This window comes from Salvelinus fontinalis, chromosome 28, assembly GCF_029448725.1.
Source record: "Salvelinus fontinalis isolate EN_2023a chromosome 28, ASM2944872v1, whole genome shotgun sequence".
NCBI lineage: Eukaryota > Metazoa > Chordata > Actinopteri > Salmoniformes > Salmonidae > Salvelinus > Salvelinus fontinalis.
The window spans coordinates 11,627,967-11,644,884 of record NC_074692.1 but is presented as its reverse complement, the minus strand read 5'-3'; the positions used below and the strand labels follow the sequence as shown (position 1 = coordinate 11,644,884).

Here is a 16,918-nt window from a genome sequence, read left to right as displayed (position 1 = left end):
AAAACCCCTTGGGTACCTCTCCTCCGATGTCACGGACCCAGATCCCGTCACACGAGCCTCCTACTAATGGGACGCTACAACACATCTCTTCCTCAGATTTTGTATGACTCCAGTAACATCCTAGGGAAACGCTGCTGAAGGCAAAGCCAAGTCCTTGCCAATTTATTTTGGTCCCAGTTCGTTTGCTATTACTTGCCAAGTCTACAGGAAAGATAGAAGTGGAGGAAGGATGGAAGAGAACTAACTGTCGATCAAGTGGTTCTCATCGTGGACCCTCAGCTCCCTCGAGTTCTCTGACCTGTCGGGAAGGTGAGTCATATTTACCCCGGAGCTGATGGACGTATTTGGACTGCTGCTATCCAGGTCAAGGGTTAGACTTACCTACGACCAGTGGCCCGGCTGGTGCAGATCCCAGCCATCCTTGATGACGATGCAGAAGAACCTGTCACCTAGAACAGACTTTCCATCTGGTTAGAATGTCGTAGCATACATTCGGGGCGGCTGTGTAAGAAAGCCTGTCCCTTTAAGAACTCCGTAATGACCGTGTTTAGTTCATTACCAAGTGCAGCTCGCCACCTACTGCTGTGAACACAAATCTCAGTTTTGGACATTATTCATCACTGTGCATGATCACCAAAACTGTAAGTAAGACCACATCTTGTATGGATAAACAGTTCATTGGATAATCACAGCTGATTGACATGGCACAGAATTGCAGACATTGTTAATCTCCAATCAACATTAAAGAACCCTAAACTGAGGACCTGTCTCTCTAACCGTCTCTCTAGTCTTATAGGAGTACAATGTCCATAACTCCACCTACTCAATCAGTGTATAACTTCCAGAGGCATTACCCTCTAATTCACAACCTGTAGAAACATTTGAAGAATTATCAATGAAAACAGGATGCACCTGAGATACATTTCGAGTCTCATAGCAAAGGGTCTGAATACTTATGTAAATAAGGTATTTCTGTTGTTTTCATTTTTATAAATTTGGAAAAATTTATAAAAACCTGTTTTCGCTTTGTCATTATGGGATATTGTGCGTAGATTGATGAGGGATTTAAAAAAATCAATTTTAGAATTAGGCTGTAATGTAACACAATTTGGAAAAAGGGAATGGTGTTTGAATACTCTCCGAATGCATTGTATATGCCCATATATGCATATATACTGTGTGTATCCAAACATACACTATATATACAAAAGTATATGGCCACCATTAAAATTAGTGGATTCAGTTAAATCAAATCAAATTTTATTTGTCACATACACATGGTTAGCAGATGTTAATGCGAGTGTAGCGAAATGCTTGTGGTTCTAGTTCTGACCATGCAGTAACATCTAGCAAGAAATCTAACAATAACTACCTTATACACACAAGTGTAAAGGAATGAATAAGAATATGTACATAAGAATATATGGACGAGCGATGGCCGAACGGCATAGGCAAGATGCAGTAGATGGTATAGAGTACAGTATATACATATGAGATGACTGATGTAGGGTATGTAAACATTATATAAAGTGGCATTGTTTAAAGTGGCTTGTGATACATTTATTACATCAACATTTTTATGAGATATTTCAGCCACAACCGTTGCTGACAGGCCCATTACTGAAGAGCTCAGTGACTTTCAACGTGGCACCGTCATAGGATGCCACCTTTCCAACTAGTCAGTTCGTCAAATTTCTGCCCTAGTAGAACTGCCCCGGTCAACTGTAAGTGATGTTATTGTGAAGTGGAAACATCTAGGAGCAACAACAGCTCAGCCACAAAGTTGTAAGCCACACTAGATCAGAGAACGAGACCGCCGGTTGCTGAAGCCCGTAGCGCTTAAAAATCTTCTGTCCTCAGTTGCAACAATCACTACCCAGTTACAAACTGCCTCTGGAAGCAAAGTCAGCATAATAACTGTTGGTCGGGTGCTTCATGAAATGGGTTTCCATGTCTGAGCAGCCTAAGACCACCAAGTGCAATGCCAAGCGTCGACTGGAGTGGTGTAAAGCTTGCCACCATTGGACTCTGAAGCAGTGGAAATTGGCAATGCGTTCTCTGGAGTTGGAGTGATTAATTTCACTTCACCATCTGGCAGTCCGACAGACAAATCTGGGTTTGACAGATGTCAGGAGAATGCTACCTGCCCGAATGCATAGTGCCAACTATAACGTTTGGTGGCGGAGGAATCATGGTATGGGGCTGTTTTTCATGGTTCGGGCTTGGCCCCCTTTCTAGTGAATGGAAATCTTAACGCTACAGCATACAACAACATTCTAAATGATTCTGTGCTTCCAACTTTGTGGCAACAGTTTGGGAAGGCCCTTTCCCGTTTTAGCATGACAATGCCCCCAGTACACAAAGCAAGGTCCATACAGAAATGGTTTGTTGATATCAGTGTGGAAGAACTTGACTGGCCTGCACAGAGTCCTGACCTCAACCCCATCGAACACCTTTGGTATGAATTGGAACACCGACTGCGAACAAGGCCTAATCGCTAAACATCAGTGTCCGACCTCACTAATGCTCTTGTGGCTGAATGGAAGCAAGTTCCCGCAGCAATGTTCCAACATCTAGCGGAAAGCTTCCCCAGAATAGTGGAGGCTGTTATAGCAGCAAAGGGGGGGGGGACCAACTCCATATTAATGCCCATGATTTTGGAATGAGATGTTTGATGAGCAGGTGTCCATATAATTTTGGCCATGTTGTGCATATTGTCACACTCCACTTACCAAGACCATTGCCAAATAAGGCACGCTGTCACCTGCTTTTAAAGTAAGCATTGCGGTGGTACCCCCCAGCACATGTAGCATCTATAAGGGAGTGTATTTCATACCAAACCCCTCCCTTGAGATGACATAGAGGCACCTTCTCTAAATCACGATTTCAAAAAGAGCTAGATTTACTACTAAAAGACCAAAATATATAACTTTTGCAATGAACTGTCAAAATGAAGATCAGAATTAATGTGTTTCGCTATAACTAAGCCTTAAACGTCTGTTTTTTTTTTAAACTTTAAGAGCATAATAGTCTAGGCCACCGGACATCATCTATTTGTTATTAATAATATCCTATTTCTTCTCCAATTTCAGCATGTTGTGAACACAAAACGTCTTTGGTGATCTCCAAATAATTTCATGGAACTTCCATGTCGGCACCTAGTTAGCCTGGGATAGTTACTAACAGGATCCAAACTGTAGTTGTAGTAGCTAACCTTCCCGATAGCCACTAACACAGGTGGAATACACTGGGATTTACAAATGTTCATAGACACGTGCAAAAATAACTACTTTCCAAACGTCGCTCTTTGGTTGGGTCTTTTGCCCATTTATCAGCAAAGATAAAATAGCAATAATTCCATACAGGCAGATGTTATTACCCCGCCTGGTTTCTGCAGCCGAATTGCCCGGAGACCAGGTTGTATTACAGGTACGTAGGCTCATCTTAGTTCCATAATGTCAACGGTGAGAACTGTATGCTCTCCATACCTGTGCATCCCTACTTCCTGGTCACCTGTGCACCAATATACATGTGACCTGTGACCGATGACCCAACACATAGTGCCCTCTAGTGTACAAATGATGTGGAATACACAAATGGACAACAGCCACAAAAGTAGGCCGAAATGGCTCTTACAGCAGTAATGGTATAGACTTTATACCAGAGAAGGCTGTTGGGAGGGGCTATAGTAGGATGGGCTCATTGTAATGGCTGGAATGGAATCAACTGGACAGAGTCAGACATGTGTTTGGTGTGTCTGGTACCATTTCAAAGATTCCATTCCAGCCATTACAATGATCCTGTCCTCCCAGAGCTCCTCCCACCAGCCCCCTCTGCTTTATACCATTGGAACAATGACAACCTGCAAGGTAAGGTTACATATAAAAGCATCATATTGTAAGTTATCTCACATTGCAACTTATTTTGATGATTAAAGGGCAGGGGGGAAAAGATATAAAACAAGTCCATTTTCAACGGCTGTTAGAGCGAGTTTGTTATTTTTGGGGTAGGCTTTCTTTGCTTTTTTATAGCCCAAGAGCTGACTTTGGAGTTTAACCATGGGAGGTCCCCCTCCCTCTGATGCTGAAGGCCAGTGGGCCTGATCCAAAAAGCATATTTCCTAGAAAGCTTCACTTCCTTGCCAAGAATATCATTGTGTTTATTGTTCATTCTTATCAATGCACAGCCTGTCCAGAAACAACATACAGGCACTTAAATATTCAGCGCCATGCCCTTCATCTTTTAAGTAGAAAGGTGTGCTTGTATGTGCATGCATGAGTGTATGTGTATGTGTGTGAATGTTTGTGTATGCGCACGTGCATGGATTTACGTGTATATGTGTGTGTGTGTGTGTGTGTGTGTGTGCGTGTGTGTGAGCGAGAGAAAAAAAATGAGAGTGTGTGTGTATCACATTCAAACCATATCCAAGGATACTGACTAACAGATGCAGTTCCAATGATGGATGTGATAATGATGTTTGCTCATTCGATGACGATGAGGGGATGATGTTTCAGCTTCAGGGTAGTACATTGGGAGAATTATCCACACATCCAAGAGAGTCATAAACATATTGGGGGTTATGGGCATGCTGACAAATTACTATTCACATGCATCTAGGTCAGGGGTTTATCCAGTGAGGTTTCAGGTTAAAATAATCTACCAAAGTAAAAAATATAATATAATAATATGATGGTGTATTATTTATTATGTGGGTCTATGCAACACTACAACAGAGTGACAGGACAGGTGCATCTCACATACTAAATGTTTCCCAGGTGACTGTAACTGTAAGCATACCTGTTTTTCCAGCATTATCATCCTCTCAGATTCATGACCTTAAAATCTCTTCTCGTGCATGTTCAGGATATATTAGCTTTTATTCTGCACCAGCATCCAGCATTTTGATAACGATATTATCCACAGTGATGCTCGTGCATCAAATTAGCGTGTATGTTTACCCTTGTGGAAATGTCCAGTGAGTCCAGCACCACCTTGAGATGACATGTACTGTAGTAGGATAACAGTTACTGTACTAGTCTATTCAGCTATTAGTCTAAACTACACAATAAATTGCAGCATTCGTGCATTTAATTTCTAGCTTCATCCTCTATCTTGATTATGCCCTCCTGCAACCATAGGAAGCATGCAATGCGCATTGGTCTGATTTGAACAATTTCATGCGATTTCTTTATTTGCAATTGTTAATTTAACCCCCCCAAAATAGTCATACAAATGAAGTTAACTAAATAAATAAAAAATACAAATTACGGGTCATATAATGCCTGATCCTATCATTTTGCTTTGGTGTACATAGCAGCATCACGCAGTAACTTATTCTGTCCACTTAAATTCAAAATAAACTTTTGGAGGAAATGATTTACAGCTGTGCACTGAGACTGGCAAAAAAAGAACAACTGGCCTACCTATGTCAAATATCTATTTACTGCCTTCTGTCCGGCTCTTAGGTAGCAGCCAGACGCATAATTTTTTTTTGTTACAGTATGACCGACCTCAAGCTTCTAAAAACATTGATGCTCTTGAACACCCCAACACCCAACCAAACCGCAAATCGATACTATGTTCTTGAACAAGTCCCTACGCACTGCATTGTGGGAACTTATGTAAAATCAAGATGGGAGCTTCCTGTGCGAGAACTGTCGGTAAGATCGGCTGGCACATTTTGGAGTCTCCAGTATGTCTAGCTGGAAATATTGCCTCTCTGGTTCCAAGGGTCTCGCTGCATAGATCAAGCAGGGCACAGGGAACGGGCAGTTCAGGATTCCGATCCAAACTGCCCTTCTCTCCTCTGCGCGGTGGCGGTGTCCTGGGTTGTGCGTTCCTGCTTGGAGGGGGACTTGGCTTGTATAAAACAATACAGTTGTCTGTCCAACATCACCTTGCTGAAGAAGAAGAAGCAAAGGTAATGGGCAATAATATTAGCTATGAAATGTATTTTCATTGATGTCCATATAGTCTACCTGAAGCAAAGCATGTCAGGTGGATTGTGTCAGCTGACAACCTGTTTGTGGTTTGCCTAATAAATCAGACCTGTAAACAATGGAACGCATCGCCACATTTGGGACTACTGGCTGGTGTGTTTTTGTCATGTAGTTTGCCCAATGTAGGGTGCCGTCTTCCGGATGGGACGTTAAACGGGTGTCCTGACTCTCTGAGGTCATTAAAGATCCCATGGCACTTATCGTAAGAGTAGGGGTGTTAACCCCGGTGTCCTGGCTAAATCCCCAATCTGGCCCTCAAACCATCATGGTCACCTAATAATCCCCAGTTTACAATTGGCTCATTCATCCCCCTCCTCTCCCCTGTAACTATTCACCAGGTCGTTGCTGCAAATGAGAAAAATGTTCTCAGTCAACTTACCTGGTAAAATAACGGTAAAATAAATAAATAAATAAATAAAAATGTTACATCCACGTTCAACCAAATTTGGCCTTTTTAAATATTTGCAGTTAATAAAATTGACTTTTTCTGACTTGTATCTCTTCCACAGGCTTATTCTGATGGTGGCCTGAAGTTGACCCTGTACCAGTACAAGACCTGCCCGTTCTGCAGTAAAGTGCGAGCTTTTCTGGACTACCATCGGCTTCCATATGAGATTGTGGAGGTCAACCCCGTCATGAGGAAGGAAATCAGGTGGTCAACTTACAGAAAAATGCCAATCCTAATGGTGAACGATGATGTGGTAAGGGGGGGACAGAGTCACTCTGCATGGCTTGGTATTAGCTAGCAGATCCGACCCGCTTATTTACAGCTGCACTAGGGTCAGACAGGCTTCCTGTATATATATGGCTCGGAAAACATACCTCATTCCAGGGATAAGAAGTGCGTTCTCCGAATAGTCCCATTATCTTAACTGTTACAAAGAAGATTGAACGACTGCTAGTTTTTTAGCAGTTGCTCAGTCTTCTGTGTAACAGTGGGGATAATGGGACAATTTAAAGTACATATCTCGCAGCGGCTCTACAGTGGCTTAATCTACACAGGAAGCCTGTCCCACCATAGTGCACCTGTAAGCAAGTGGGTCGGATCTGCTGGCTAGGCTTGGTATTAGTTACAGGTGTGTATGGGATGATGGAAAACTTGTCATGTGATCGCTCTCCTTCTGTGCTCTTGACCTATCAGCAACTGAACGATTCCTCAGTAATAATCAGCGCTTTGAAGACACAGTTGGTGAGCAAGTAAGTAGCTACCTCCTGAGAAGTGTTCTAGTTTTTTTTTTACATAAAGTGTTCCTTCTTGATCATGATAACTAAGCATTCTGAATTCTCTCTCTTCCTCCAGAGATAAAACCATCTCAGAGATTCTGCGCTGTTACCCAGAGATGAAAGCGGTCAATGAGAAGGGGAAGGAGGTGACAGAGTTCAACAACAAGTACTGGGTAATGGTGAATGAAGTTGAAGGTCAGACGATGTACCCAGAGAAAGACTCCAGAAAGTAGGTGAACACATTGGATGCCAAATTACTGCTGCCCATAATGACAATTCTCAGTGCATGGGATATTAATGAAAATTAATGTATCTGTCCAAACCTCTCTAAAGACATACTACTGTGCATCACTACTCTTGATAGATTCTGTCAAGCATCATCTAGGCTTAAATGTCCCTTTCTCTTTACTGTCCATCTTCTTCAGAGAGGAGATCAAATGGCGTAAGTGGGCAGATGATTGGCTGGTTCACCTGATCTCGCCCAATGTGTACCGGTCCACTGGAGAGGCCCTGGCCTCCTTTGACTATATTGTCCGTGAGGGCAAGTTTGGCACTTATGAGGGCTTCTTTGCAAAGTATGTTGGAGCAGCTGCCATGTTTGTCATCTCAAAAAGACTGAAAAGTAGGTGGGTGACAACATTTTTTGTGTGATTCTCTGATATATAACTAGCCAATAATGCTTAGTGATGAGCTCTGTTTAAATTGAATGCCTCTATCCTGCAGACACAACTTGCAGGATGATGTGAGACAGGATCTGTACAAGGCAGTCAATGAGTGGGTGGCAGCCATTGGCAAGAAGTTGTTCATGGGTGGAAACCAGCCCAATCTGGCTGACCTGGTAAGAGCATCACATCTGTCATGTGAAGTATTATCTTAGACTTCTAGAACTTGTATTGTCTACTTTGTCTCAGATGCAGATTTCCTGATGAGACTATTTGTTTACAATAGCCAAAGTGTGTTTTGCTGATTGTCCTTGACTCTTTCTGCAGGCAGTGTATGGGATTCTGAGAGTGATGGAGGGTCTTGAGGCCTGGAATGACATGATGGAGAACACCAAAGTGAAGAGCTGGTACAGACGCATGGAGAAAGCTACAGAAAGCCATGAGGACCATAACTGATCCTGCTCAAAACATTGACCAGCACTAGGAGACTTGAATTCAGTAGCACTTCCAGCCCTAAGACTAAATCTGTAGATGTCATGAGATGGGAAAAGTGATTGCGTTAAGTAAAGACTGCATGATAGGCAATAACATTTTGTCCCAAGGACCTTTTCCACCTGTTGCAATTTACAGAAATCTACTTCCAACCTTGATATATTGTCTGTGAAAATGCACCCAATGATTTGTTGATTTTCTTCAAAAAACTGGAAGCAATTAGCTGTTTAGATACTTGTTTACTGTCTACCTGGTGTCCCTGCAGACTTGAACAACGTGTATGACATGGGTAAAACATTACCTCTAGTCTTAGCATGTTAGGTTCCATTTTTATTTGCCCCCGTTTTATTTTCAACAAGCTAAGGTTACAGTTGATGACTTAATGTAATTTTCCCTCTAGGTTTGATCTTCCATAAGTTATGAAAGTAGGAAATACACTTGTAATGCTTTGATGGAAAGTATACTCAATTATGGCTACCTGTTTCAGGATTGTCTTGTTTTCTACCTCAGATGTCTGTCAGTCAGAAAATGTATTCTCAATTATGCAGGATATAGCTTGGTGTTAGTGTGAAATGGGTATAATAATTTGTGAGCTACCATTGGACAAACTGGTTGAAATTGTTATGTATTAACCAGCCTAATGATGTGCATACATATAAAAATAAGTAAACAATGTATCATGTTTTAATTGCGTTACACCTGTATTATTCATTTCACTCTAAGACTGCATTTAGACAGGCAGCCCAATTATGATCGGTTTTCATCTGCTCTTTAAATGATCTGGGATTGGGCTGCCTGTGAACGCAGCCTTAACGGTTTGGTACAAGTTCTGCACTAACAGAGTGGTAAATGCAAACCTTCAATCCTCACACTATATAAAAACAGTTAATTACATGTAAATGTACAAATTATAAACATGTTGGTAGATTCCATTATGACCACACTGACAATATGACTTGAATAGGGGATGTCATGATTGAGTAATCAGACCTAAAAGCAATCAACAAAAAATAAATACAAATAGAAACAAAAAAGGGAAAGAAATCCCTCAGTTTAAAATAAGTCATATGATATGAATTTGGTAAAGCAAAATAATCACATTGCAGTGAATCAAAAAAAACATGAAAAAGCCTTGAACTGTACAGCAAGAAGCTACATAACTACCTTAATTGTATAATGTTCTCAACAATGGTAAGGAGAAAAACAACGGATGACTATGCAGGAGGATTAGCACGAAGATTGGATACAATGGTTCATGTTTCAGTCACGATACAAGCCAGTTATAATTTGGTTTTAGCCAACTATACTACGTATACATACTATTAAGCAAATTGATCAGAATATAGTGCATCATTGCAAACATAACTTCCACATCAAGACAGAGCTTCTCTACCTAGTGCATTCTATGAGTTGTGGACTGAGGTGATGCAGCCTTGAATCTAACTGATGCATCATGTCCAAAACCTTCTTTCCCATCCTTCCCCCACTCAGGATCTCCAGAAGTGGGAGCTCAGCTGGCCTTTGGGGGGAGGGATCTGCCTGCTTCTTAATGAACTCTGATAGGGAGACAAAAAAGAAAACACAAACACAGGATAATTTTTGACCAACTTTAAGAGTTCAGTAGGTTTTAAAGACAGTGCATCAGTGTCAGTTAAACAACGGTGCCTATGATACTGTGCTATACTTGGCCTTGAAGCTTGGCCTTGCAGCACTCACCTCCAGGAACTGCTTGAGCCTCGTGACTGAGCCCGCCTGCCCTTGGCTGGTGACAGCTTCAATCCTAAGAGAGAACAAATGACAACATGAAGTCTGAGCATTGAAAGAGCGGCCAAGGTAGAGTGTACCACAAAGTCACAGCAGACTATTTTGTTCTGATGTAAAACTGAACTGCTGAGAGTGGTGATTGTACCTTGGCAAGTATTCCTCTTGGATGAGCAGAATGAGCTTCCAAAACTGAACCTGATACTGCGTCATCAGGGCGTTGCCACAGACCTAAGGGAAGACCGAGAACAGTGGACGTCAGTGACCTGCATAAAATGTCTAGTCCAGAGACCGTCTTTGGAGACAGGTGTCAGAGACATGACTCATCACCTCTAGGAAGTCAAAAAGGAGTGTTGCCGTAACGTCTGCCAGGGGCTCCATGTTCAGCATCTGAGCCAGCCAGCGCCAGCCGTTGTTCAGCCCATGTGGGGCAGGCTGGAGGGGTGGACACAATGATAATAATAACGGTCAGCCTAATAACAGTATGCAATTGGGAGGGTCAGTGAAGTGTTTTGACATAGTTAGTGATATTAGCATTCGTTATATAAACAATGTAGGATTGTCGATACCCCTTGCTTGGAGCCATTAGGCCATCGGAGCTGTATGATAGCAGCATAGAGGCGGATCATTCCTGACATCCTCTTCAAAAAGCTGTCCTGAGCCTCCACCCCTCCATCTTCCACACGGTAGCCTAAGATTCTGGTGGGACACAAAACAACACTTCAGCCAGAGCAACTAACCTCATTTGCTTAGATCGTGTAAGCAACTCACTTGAAATGCAGCATAGGTGTTTTCAACCCAAAGTCATGGAATTACATCAATTTCCGTTTCATTACAGTTCGTTCAAGATGCATTGCAAAACAGTGTGATGCCTCACTGACTTCTGATATTCCTCTACAGATGTGCCATCCTTCATAGGTGGGTAGTGGGGCACGGCGTAGGGGCATTTCTTATGAAGGTGGGCGAGGATGAGGTCTCCGACTTTGGGGTGAAGCTCCCACACCCCGGAGGCCACCACAGCGATGGGGAAGGCTGCCTCGTGGTGGGACGCCACCTCCTCTTCTCCTTGTTTCTAGAGAAACAAATTGACAAGGAAGCATTTAAGAGCTCTATGAAAACAAGACACTACAGTCTTTTATTTGTATGACTACGGGAGTATAAAACGTAACAGAAAAATTCAGCAATGTATGGAAGAGACCATACAGACCAATAGTCCTGTGTCTCCAGCAGTTCAAGCCAAGGTCATGTGAACTCACCACAAACTTCTCGGCCAGTTTGTAGCTGACAAAGTCCAGGCCGTTGGGATGCTGGGAGGTGGAGACAGACTTCCCTCCAGATACCACTGATCTCCCAGACAACAGCTTGTCAATCTTGTCAAATATTTCCCTGAGCTTGGAACCTGGTTATTTGACAAACATGGAGCAGACAATTTCAATCTCACAATTATTATAGCAATGTTCACCTTCTTTCACTTTACCATAGATATAATGAGTGTCATTATAAGCCTCTGAGCCCTCTGCATAACCCAGACGCACCCGAGATACTGGAGATCTGGCTGACAGGGATTGTGGCCGCCTTCTGGAGCTCCATTCTTAGTTTCTTTGTCTGAAAAACAAATGTAAAAGGTAATAGGAACAAAAAGGTAATGTTGCCAATCGTTTGTAATTGAGCTTTTAATGTGAAGGTGTATCATAATGTGGGAACTGCATTTTCCTATACTGGCACAGTTCATTCCTCACCCATGCACAGTTTCAACCAACCTGGATATCCTTAGTGTTGTTCAAGCCTTCAAAAGACTGTGCACACTGGTTAGCGGAGTCCTGCAGCTCTTGGTACCACTTCAGAGTGCTCTGCTCGGCTTTAGTCTGCAGGCCTTTGGAAAGAAGAGTGCTTTTTAAACCCCTTGTTCACTACCTAACCTTTCACTCATTCGTACATACCCTATGTAATCAAAAAGACATTTTTATCCATCCATTTATCCTCCCTCTCTTTACCCTTTTTCCGTGCATTCTCTTTGGCTGACAGAGCTGCACTCTTCTTCTGCTCTTCCTGCTGGGCCTGCAGCACTGCCATCTTCCTGCGCTCCTCTTCCTCCTCCTGCTCCTTCTTCCTCTTCTCCTGGGCCTGGGCAGCTGCCTCCTGCATCACCCGGATCAGTGACCTCATCTCATGCAGTGCCCGCTCTGCCACCGTCATGTCCTCCACACTGGGGAACTCCCCCTACACAATCACAACCACTTACCCATATTGACCAGAGCAAGGACATAAACAGGATGAAAACAATAGATGGTATTCCCCGCTCCCCCATACCATGGGTCTACTTCGACAAAGACACATACAACCATAGATGAGGGATAAAGAGAATCACACTGACCTCCGCTGTCATGCGCACCACCTCTGACACCTGGGAGCATAGCTGGTTGGCACGGGTGCTATAGGATGTGAGATCAGGGGAGGGGCCTGACTGGGTGGGTGCGGCCGGCTCCAGGAGCTGATTGAGTTGAAGTATCTCTTCCTGGATGGCGTTGAGAGCACGCAGTCTCTCCCTACCCTCCACCTGTCTCTGCCTCTCAAATTCCGCCTCCCGCAAACGCTGTTGCTCCGCTTCCCGCAGGCGCAGGTTCAGGATCTGTGAGGGGCGGAGGAAGTTTTTCAACCTGTATCTGAATACGACTGTTTTGCATTTTGCTTTCTGAAGTTCGTGGTTAAACTTTCAATACCTTTATTCTGTTTTTGTGCTCTTCTTTCAACTTTTCTTGGCGCCCAATGCTTTCTTGTGTTCTTTTAAACAAGAGAAAGACAAGCAGCAAATTAAGATTCTTGACATTTAAACACATTTTCAATTCTGTCACAGGGTCAGCAGCATATTGGTAGGTGAAAAGGAGACAATTATGCTTTAGAGATAAAAACAAGCAGGGTGTACTCTCTGTCCATCATGTCCCGCATACTCTGGTACTCCTGTCTCTGCTTCAGCTCCATCAACTCTTCAAAGCGTTTGAGCTGCTCCGACTCACGGCTCGCAACTGAGGCCACCAGCTTCTCCTGCAGCTCCTGCCTCAGACTCAGCTCCATCTGCACCAGGAAATTCAAGGGTCTAGATTAGGTATGAAATGCTAGCTTAACATAATGCCATGGTTCTCACATATACAGTACCAGTCAAAAGTTTGGACACACCTACTCATTCAAGGTTTTTCTTTATTTGTACTATTTTCTACATTGTATAATAATAGTCAAGACATCAAAACTATGAAATAACAAATATAGAATTATGTAGTAACCAAAAAAAGTGATAAACATGTGGGAACTCTTCAAAGTAGCCACCCTTTGCCTTGATGACAGCTTTGCACACTCTTGGCATTCTCTCAACCAGCTTCACCTGGAATGCTTCTTCAACAGTCTTGAAGTAGTTCCCACATATGCTGAGCACTTGTTGGGTGCATTTCCTTCACTCTGCGTTCCAACTCAGCCCAAACCATCTCAATTGGGTTGAGGTTGGGTGATTGTGCAGGCCAGGTCATCCGATACAGCACTCCATCAGTCTCCTTCTTGGTCAAATAGCCTTACACGGTCTGGAGGTGTGTTTTGGGTCATTGTCCTGTTGAAAAACAAATGATAGTCCCACTATGCGCAAACCAAATGGGATGGCGTATCGCTGCAGAATACTGTGGTAACCATGCTGGTTAAGTGTGCCTTCAATTCTAAATAAAAATCACTGACAGTGTCACCAGCAAAGCACCCCCACACCTCCTCCATGCTTCACAATGGGAACCACACATGCGGAGATTATCCTTTCACCTACTCTGCGTCTCACAAAGACAGCGGTTGGAACCAGAATTCTCAAATTTGGACTCATCAGACCAAAGGATATTGCTTGTGTTTCTTGTCCCAAGCAAGTCTCTTCTTCTTATTGGTTCCCTTTAGTAGTAGTTTCTTAGCAGAAATTTGACCATGAAGGCCTGATTCACGCAGTCTCCTCTGAACAGTTGATCTTGAGAAGTGTCTGTTACTTGAACTCTGTGAAGCACTTATTTGGGCTGCAATTTCTGAGGCTGGTAACTCTAATGAACGTATCCTCTGCAGCAGAGTTAACTCTGGGTCTTCATTTCTTGTGGCGGTCCTCATGAGAGCCAGTTTCATCATAGTGCTTGATAGTTTTTGCGACTGCATTTGGGTGGCGCAGTGGTCTAGGGCACTGCATCGCAGTGCTAGCTGCGCCACCAGAGTCTCTGGGTTCGCACCCAGGCTGGGCTGGGTTCGCGCCCAGGCTCTGTCGCAGCCGGCCGCAACCGGGAGGTCCGTGGGGCGACGCACAATTGGCATAGCGTCGTCCGGGTTAGGGAGGGTTTGGCCGGTAGGGATATCCTTGTCTCAGTATGTAAAAATGTAATAAAATGTATGCACTCTACTGTAAGTCGCTCTGGATAAGAGCGTCTGCTAAATGACTAAAATGTAAAAAATGTAAATGTAAGAAACTTTCAAAGTTCTTGAAATGTTCCGTATTGACTGACCTTCATGTCTTAAAGTAATGATGGACTGTCATTTCTCTTTAACTTATTTGAGCCAATCTTGCCATAATATGGACTTGGACTTTTACCAAATAGGGCTATCTTCTGTATACCACCCCTACCTTGTCACAACACAACTGATAGGCTCAAACGCATTAAGGAAAGAAAATCCACAAATTGATTTTTTTTAAAAGCACACCTGTTAATTGAAATGCATTCCAGGTGACTACCTCATGAAGCTAGTTGAGAGAATGCCAAGAGTGTGCAAAGCTGTCATCAAGGCAAAGGGTGGCTACTTTGAATAATCTAAAATCTATTTTGATTTGTTTAACAATTTTTTGGATACAACATGATTCCATGTGTGTTATTTCATAGTTTTGATGTCTTCACTATTATTCTACAATGTAGAAAATAGTAAAAATAAAGAAAAACCCTGGAAGGAGTAGGTGTGTCCAAACTTTTGACTGGTACTGTATATATTTTGTTATGGTACACAAGACACCTGTCTGATGCACGCCTGTCTGAGTGGACTAATACATTGCGGAGGCCGCGGGGATGGCACACCAATATCACATTTACCATTCTAATCTACAATGTTTGTTTGGTTACGGTAATTGCTGTTAATGCATTCAATATATTATTATGCCATGTTGATGCATGAACAAGATAACTAAGAAAAAAAAAGACAAAAGCTTTTGCAACCTTAGCTTTGGCACGATGTTTCTCCTCACAAATGCGTATACATCCTTCCATTTGAGTTGCCCTGGGAGACAGCAGGGAGATGGTGGGGGGAGGAATGGGGTTGGTGACTGGACTGAGATCGTCGCTGGCATCTGGGGCACTGTCCTCATCACCAACAATCTGCTGTGGATCGATATGAAGACAAATGTGGTGAATACATACGAATGTAACAAAAATTGTGTGCAGAGGGAGTAACAAAATGGTATAAACAGAGCGGGAGAGAGACTTGCCTGCTCTGTGTCTTTCTTCAACCTGGGGACCAGTAGTGGAGAAGAGAGGGGAGTGGGCTGAGCATTGGCTGAAGGGAAGGGGCTGGTTGAGGAGACTGGGGCCTCCTCAGACAGGCCTGGGCTTGGGTCACGGGAAGCAGAGCCCAAAGAGCAGGTCTTCTGAAGCGCTCGAGGGCTCATGTTAAGCCTCTTCAAGATGAGCCCAGAGAGTGGGGACAAGCTAGGAGCTTCATTACAACCTGACAAAATATCCTGCAGGGGACGAGAAAGGATCATACCAGTAACGTTAGGCTATATCACATATCTAATCCAATGAAATGCTTATTTAAAACGTGTCCAATGTTGGCTAGAATACTGAAATCGTAGACATGCCATGGTCCAGGTAGGTAGCAGGCTAATAATTATATTGGTGATGTTGTAACTTTGTTTTAGTCAGTTAGCGAATGCAGAACATGCGAAACAACTTTGAACCTTTGAGCTAACGTTATATATGTGAAACCGTTAGCTAGCATGCTAACGTTGACGTTCATTACCTCCCCCTTTTCGAGCCAGTCTGGGTTGTATTTCAGTCTTCCCTTTGGTGAGCTTTTCAAGGCCTCCAATGTATCCCATCGTAAACTTTCAGCAGGCATTTTGGCGTGTAAATAAACACACGACAAACACTTTAAGAGAGGTGATTATTAGGCTAGCTGCTGAATGCGGTATAAGTGCCACTGAAAGTCAAACTCCGACGTGGTCCATTTCCGGCTCTGATATATCTATGGTTCCGAGTCAAGGCTGTTTATCCTCAAAGCTACTTTGCCCTCATAATGGGTAAAATCGTAACATATTGTGAACAATGTTCATCTAAATACTGGGGGTAAAAGCTGGATAACTATCTAGATTTTTTCCTTCATTTTCTGAGTCTTTTTGTGAAACACACCAGACTGTCCACTCTCATTTTAAGCTTTTGTTATTGTTTTGTTAAACAGTACAGTACATTTCAACTGAATATAAAAAATAGAACTCATACAACTCATACAAAATATTTCTAAGAATATTCAATCCGATTGGTGAGTGTGTGTGTCGAGAGCTTAATAGCACAGAGTCACCAAACACATCACAATACGAAGCTTTGAGAAACTGAACATAATACTGCAGGCTGCGGTTTGTGGAGTCAATTCTTCCAGTCTCTCCTTCAGGTTCTTCAACTGATTCCGGAATATTCATTCCATCTGCAAAGAAAGAAAGACTTCCATATCAGTTCAGTTTGACAAAGTTATCATAGTTGTTGTATCATTCCTTTTTATGGTGTTCAGATTTTA

The 16,918-nt window shown here is 42.9% G+C and overlaps 3 protein-coding genes across 5 annotated transcripts in view; 1 reads left to right on the top strand and 2 right to left on the bottom strand.

The window, feature by feature from the left end:
* Positions 1-5,565, bottom strand: part of LOC129826155 (ral guanine nucleotide dissociation stimulator-like) — a 42,753-nt gene extending 37,188 nt beyond the window's left edge. Inside the window, exon 1 of the mRNA XM_055886536.1 lies at positions 4,798-5,565. Coding sequence (XP_055742511.1) covers positions 4,798-4,818 — 21 coding nt within the window. The 5' untranslated portion in view covers positions 4,819-5,565. The remainder of the gene's footprint in view (positions 1-4,797) is intronic.
* A 33-nt stretch (positions 5,566-5,598) lies between these two features.
* On the top strand, positions 5,599-9,065 carry LOC129826158 (prostaglandin E synthase 2-like). Of its 2 annotated transcripts, XM_055886539.1 has the most exons (7): positions 5,601-5,920; positions 6,509-6,700; positions 7,141-7,196; positions 7,300-7,452; positions 7,649-7,849; positions 7,947-8,061; positions 8,213-9,065. In XM_055886539.1, the coding sequence occupies exons 1-7, from the start codon at positions 5,633-5,635 to the stop codon at positions 8,339-8,341; spliced, it is 1,134 nt and encodes a 377-aa protein (XP_055742514.1). In that variant the 5' UTR covers positions 5,601-5,632; the 3' UTR covers positions 8,342-9,065. The 2 variants fall into 2 exon arrangements, with proteins under 2 accessions (XP_055742515.1, XP_055742514.1); XM_055886540.1 differs by lacking the exon at positions 8,213-9,065 and having other exon boundaries at positions 5,599-5,920; positions 7,649-7,845; positions 7,947-8,055.
* gle1 (GLE1 RNA export mediator) lies at positions 9,040-16,374 on the bottom strand. Of its 2 annotated transcripts, none has more exons than XM_055886538.1 (16): positions 16,148-16,374; positions 15,615-15,866; positions 15,346-15,504; positions 13,062-13,210; positions 12,859-12,919; positions 12,513-12,767; positions 12,133-12,358; positions 11,899-12,011; positions 11,674-11,743; positions 11,395-11,537; positions 11,020-11,210; positions 10,708-10,837; positions 10,469-10,573; positions 10,287-10,369; positions 10,094-10,157; positions 9,040-9,933 (listed from the first exon to the last, which is right to left on the bottom strand). In XM_055886538.1, exons 1-16 carry the CDS (start codon positions 16,244-16,246, stop codon positions 9,865-9,867), a joined length of 2,169 nt encoding a protein of 722 aa, XP_055742513.1. In that variant the 5' UTR covers positions 16,247-16,374; the 3' UTR covers positions 9,040-9,864. The 2 variants fall into 2 exon arrangements, with proteins under 2 accessions (XP_055742513.1, XP_055742512.1); XM_055886537.1 differs by having other exon boundaries at positions 15,346-15,507; positions 16,148-16,373.
* Between the last annotated feature and the right edge of the window lie 544 nt (positions 16,375-16,918).

Excerpts from the sequence above, each read along its gene's own strand:
- LOC129826158 (XM_055886539.1), top strand. The coding sequence starts at position 5,633 with ATGGGAGCTTCCTGTGCGAGAACTGTCGGTAAGATCGGCTGGCACATT. Across the intron at positions 7,850-7,946 it reads TCAAAAAGACTGAAAAGTAG|ACACAACTTGCAGGATGATG; the intron begins GTGGGTGACAAC and ends TCTATCCTGCAG. Across the intron at positions 8,062-8,212 it reads AGCCCAATCTGGCTGACCTG|GCAGTGTATGGGATTCTGAG; the intron begins GTAAGAGCATCA and ends CTCTTTCTGCAG.
- gle1 (XM_055886537.1), bottom strand. The coding sequence starts at position 16,246 with ATGCCTGCTGAAAGTTTACGATGGGATACATTGGAGGCCTTGAAAAGC. Across the intron at positions 10,158-10,286 it reads CAAGAGGAATACTTGCCAAG|GATTGAAGCTGTCACCAGCC; the intron begins GTACAATCACCA and ends GTTCTCTCTTAG. Across the intron at positions 9,934-10,093 it reads GGCTCAAGCAGTTCCTGGAG|AGTTCATTAAGAAGCAGGCA; the intron begins GTGAGTGCTGCA and ends TCTCCCTATCAG.